The sequence below is a fragment of the Nicotiana attenuata genome, chromosome 10 (genome assembly GCF_001879085.1).
Source record: "Nicotiana attenuata strain UT chromosome 10, NIATTr2, whole genome shotgun sequence".
Taxonomy (NCBI): domain Eukaryota; kingdom Viridiplantae; phylum Streptophyta; class Magnoliopsida; order Solanales; family Solanaceae; genus Nicotiana; species Nicotiana attenuata.
The window spans coordinates 12,883,304-12,885,477 of record NC_031998.1 but is presented as its reverse complement, the minus strand read 5'-3'; the positions used below and the strand labels follow the sequence as shown (position 1 = coordinate 12,885,477).

General features: G+C 32.5%; 1 protein-coding gene across 1 annotated transcript; it reads left to right on the top strand.

Moving 5' to 3' along the window:
* On the top strand, nt 701-1,375 carry LOC109233587. The gene has a single exon (XM_019399471.1). The coding sequence runs from the start codon at nt 701-703 to the stop codon at nt 1,373-1,375; it is 675 nt and encodes a 224-aa protein (XP_019255016.1).

Sequence of the window (2,174 nt, the reverse complement as noted above, 5' to 3'; positions counted from 1 at the left end):
ATTAACATGGTAAAAATTTTTCTAGTTATCCTGTAAGGAATCGATAAACAACTTTTAGCTTAATCCTAATTATGAAGAAATAACTTGTATTGTAAGAAATAAAAAAATAATATATGGTCCTAATTTGTCAAAATTTTAAAATAAATGGTGTAGGTAGAAAAAGGAAGTTGAACATACTTCACATTTCCAAGTATTACGAAAGTGATTGGTAAAATTAGAAACGTGCTCTTCGTTTTTTTTTTTTTTTTGGATTCTTATCTTAGCTATATCTTTGTTATTTATAGATCGTTCAACATGGTGATTGAATTTGTAATTTGTAACTTAAGTGCATAAAAATCTTATTTGTCATCCATAATTTATCAAAATTATAGATAAATTAAGTGGACCTTTTTTCGTGTAGAAAGTTTGCCCGGATTTTTTTTAATTAAAGTCTAAACCTCTTTTTTACCACCTTTATCAATCCTAGATGGAATCTACTAATAGGTGGCCTTGAAATTTTAAGAGTTCCTATAATTTTTTTCAATATTACAGGAGAACAAAATGACAGAAGTTATCGTTATCTGAAAGTTTCAATTATATTTATCAAAAATTAAAGATATTAATTGTAGTCACAAGTTTACATGAGATGCTCGTTGCTAAAGATTGCTTATGGATCAAATGGATTCATACCTTCTACATAAAGCACCACATGCTAGAACATATGCCAATACCCAAGAATGCAGCTTGGGTAATCAGGAAAATTCTGGATTCAAGGAATCTCATAGGGGATGTTCAGGGTATTCAAGGCAACCTTTTGAGCAGGCTGGATCAATTACAAAATGGCAATTCCTTCAGCATTAGGAAGCTATATCGGCTACAATTCCCCCAACTACCTAAGGTTCCATGGAAAGGTATTGTGCTGCAGCCAAGAATGCACCCCAGATTTAAATTCATTCTATGGTTAGCACTACAAAGAAGATTAGTTACAGTTGATAGACTACTGAAGTTTGGTGTTCGAATAGCTCAACAATGTGCACTCTGTAAGCTAGCTGATGAAACTTTTGACCATTTATTCTTTGAATGCTCTGTGACAAATGAAGTGTGGTCGAGACTGTTGATATGGTTAGGACATTGCAGACCTGTTCAAAATTGGCAAAGTGAGGTGGAATGGATAAGTCACTATGCTACAAAAAAGAGTGGACACTGGAAAATTGTTACTTGTGTATTTGGCATGATGGTTTATACCATATGGAGAGAAAGGAACAAAGTTCGATTCCAGGGAGGTGCAGTAAATGTGAACAGTGTATGCAGAGAAGTAACAATTCATATACACATTAGAGGGCAGGAAATACAACACTGGCATGGAGCTCTTAGAACACTCAATGGGTACCCATAAAGGATAGCTTAGTTCTTGATGTATAATTAGCCTTGATGTATTTCGATCAGCTGTTAGTTAATTAGTTACTTAGATTTAGTGATGAAGTCACTGAGTCTACAGATAGAAGATATGTACTGAGGAGTAGATGGTCTGCATCTACCTGTTCTGTAAATTTAGTTTTTGGAATGAAAAAAAGATGAGCTATTTACCAAAAAAAAAAAAAAAAAACGTGAGAACTACTAGTGCTAGTATTACCTCGCGTACATCATATTAACACTATTATATATTTACGTCATTAGAAAACTACCAGTATTATTAGTATTACATCACGATAACGATGTATATAATCATTACTAGAATTTGTCTTTTTCTTTTGATATCTGCTGGGTCCACACTCTCCTCGAAGCTCAAGCTCTAGTAAATCCATCTATTTTTATGATTCAGTGATCTTATAGCAAATTAATGATAACGCACACTAATTTATTATTTAAAAAAAAAAAAGATAGAAGAATGGTCTTTACTCAGGAGAAATATTCCATTATTTTCAAAAAATGTGACAGGGTTAAAAGATCTTAAGATGGCAAGAATGCGTGATTCTTATCCTTTTTTTTTAACATCGATATGTGCCTTTTCCTATGGTGCAACCCTTCAATCTTATCCTAATGTACGTGGAGTTGCATTTAAATATCTTTTGATTAGGTCATTCTTTAGATACAATAAAAAAAATATTAATTCACTACCATTCATCTTGCTGTCAAATTGCGCGCACACACACAAAAAAAAACAAAAAAGCCTAACCAATATGATCGTCTAAATT

What these genes read in the sequence shown, in the direction of transcription:
- LOC109233587 (XM_019399471.1), top strand. Translation starts at nt 701, where the DNA reads ATGCCAATACCCAAGAATGCAGCTTGGGTAATCAGGAAAATTCTGGAT.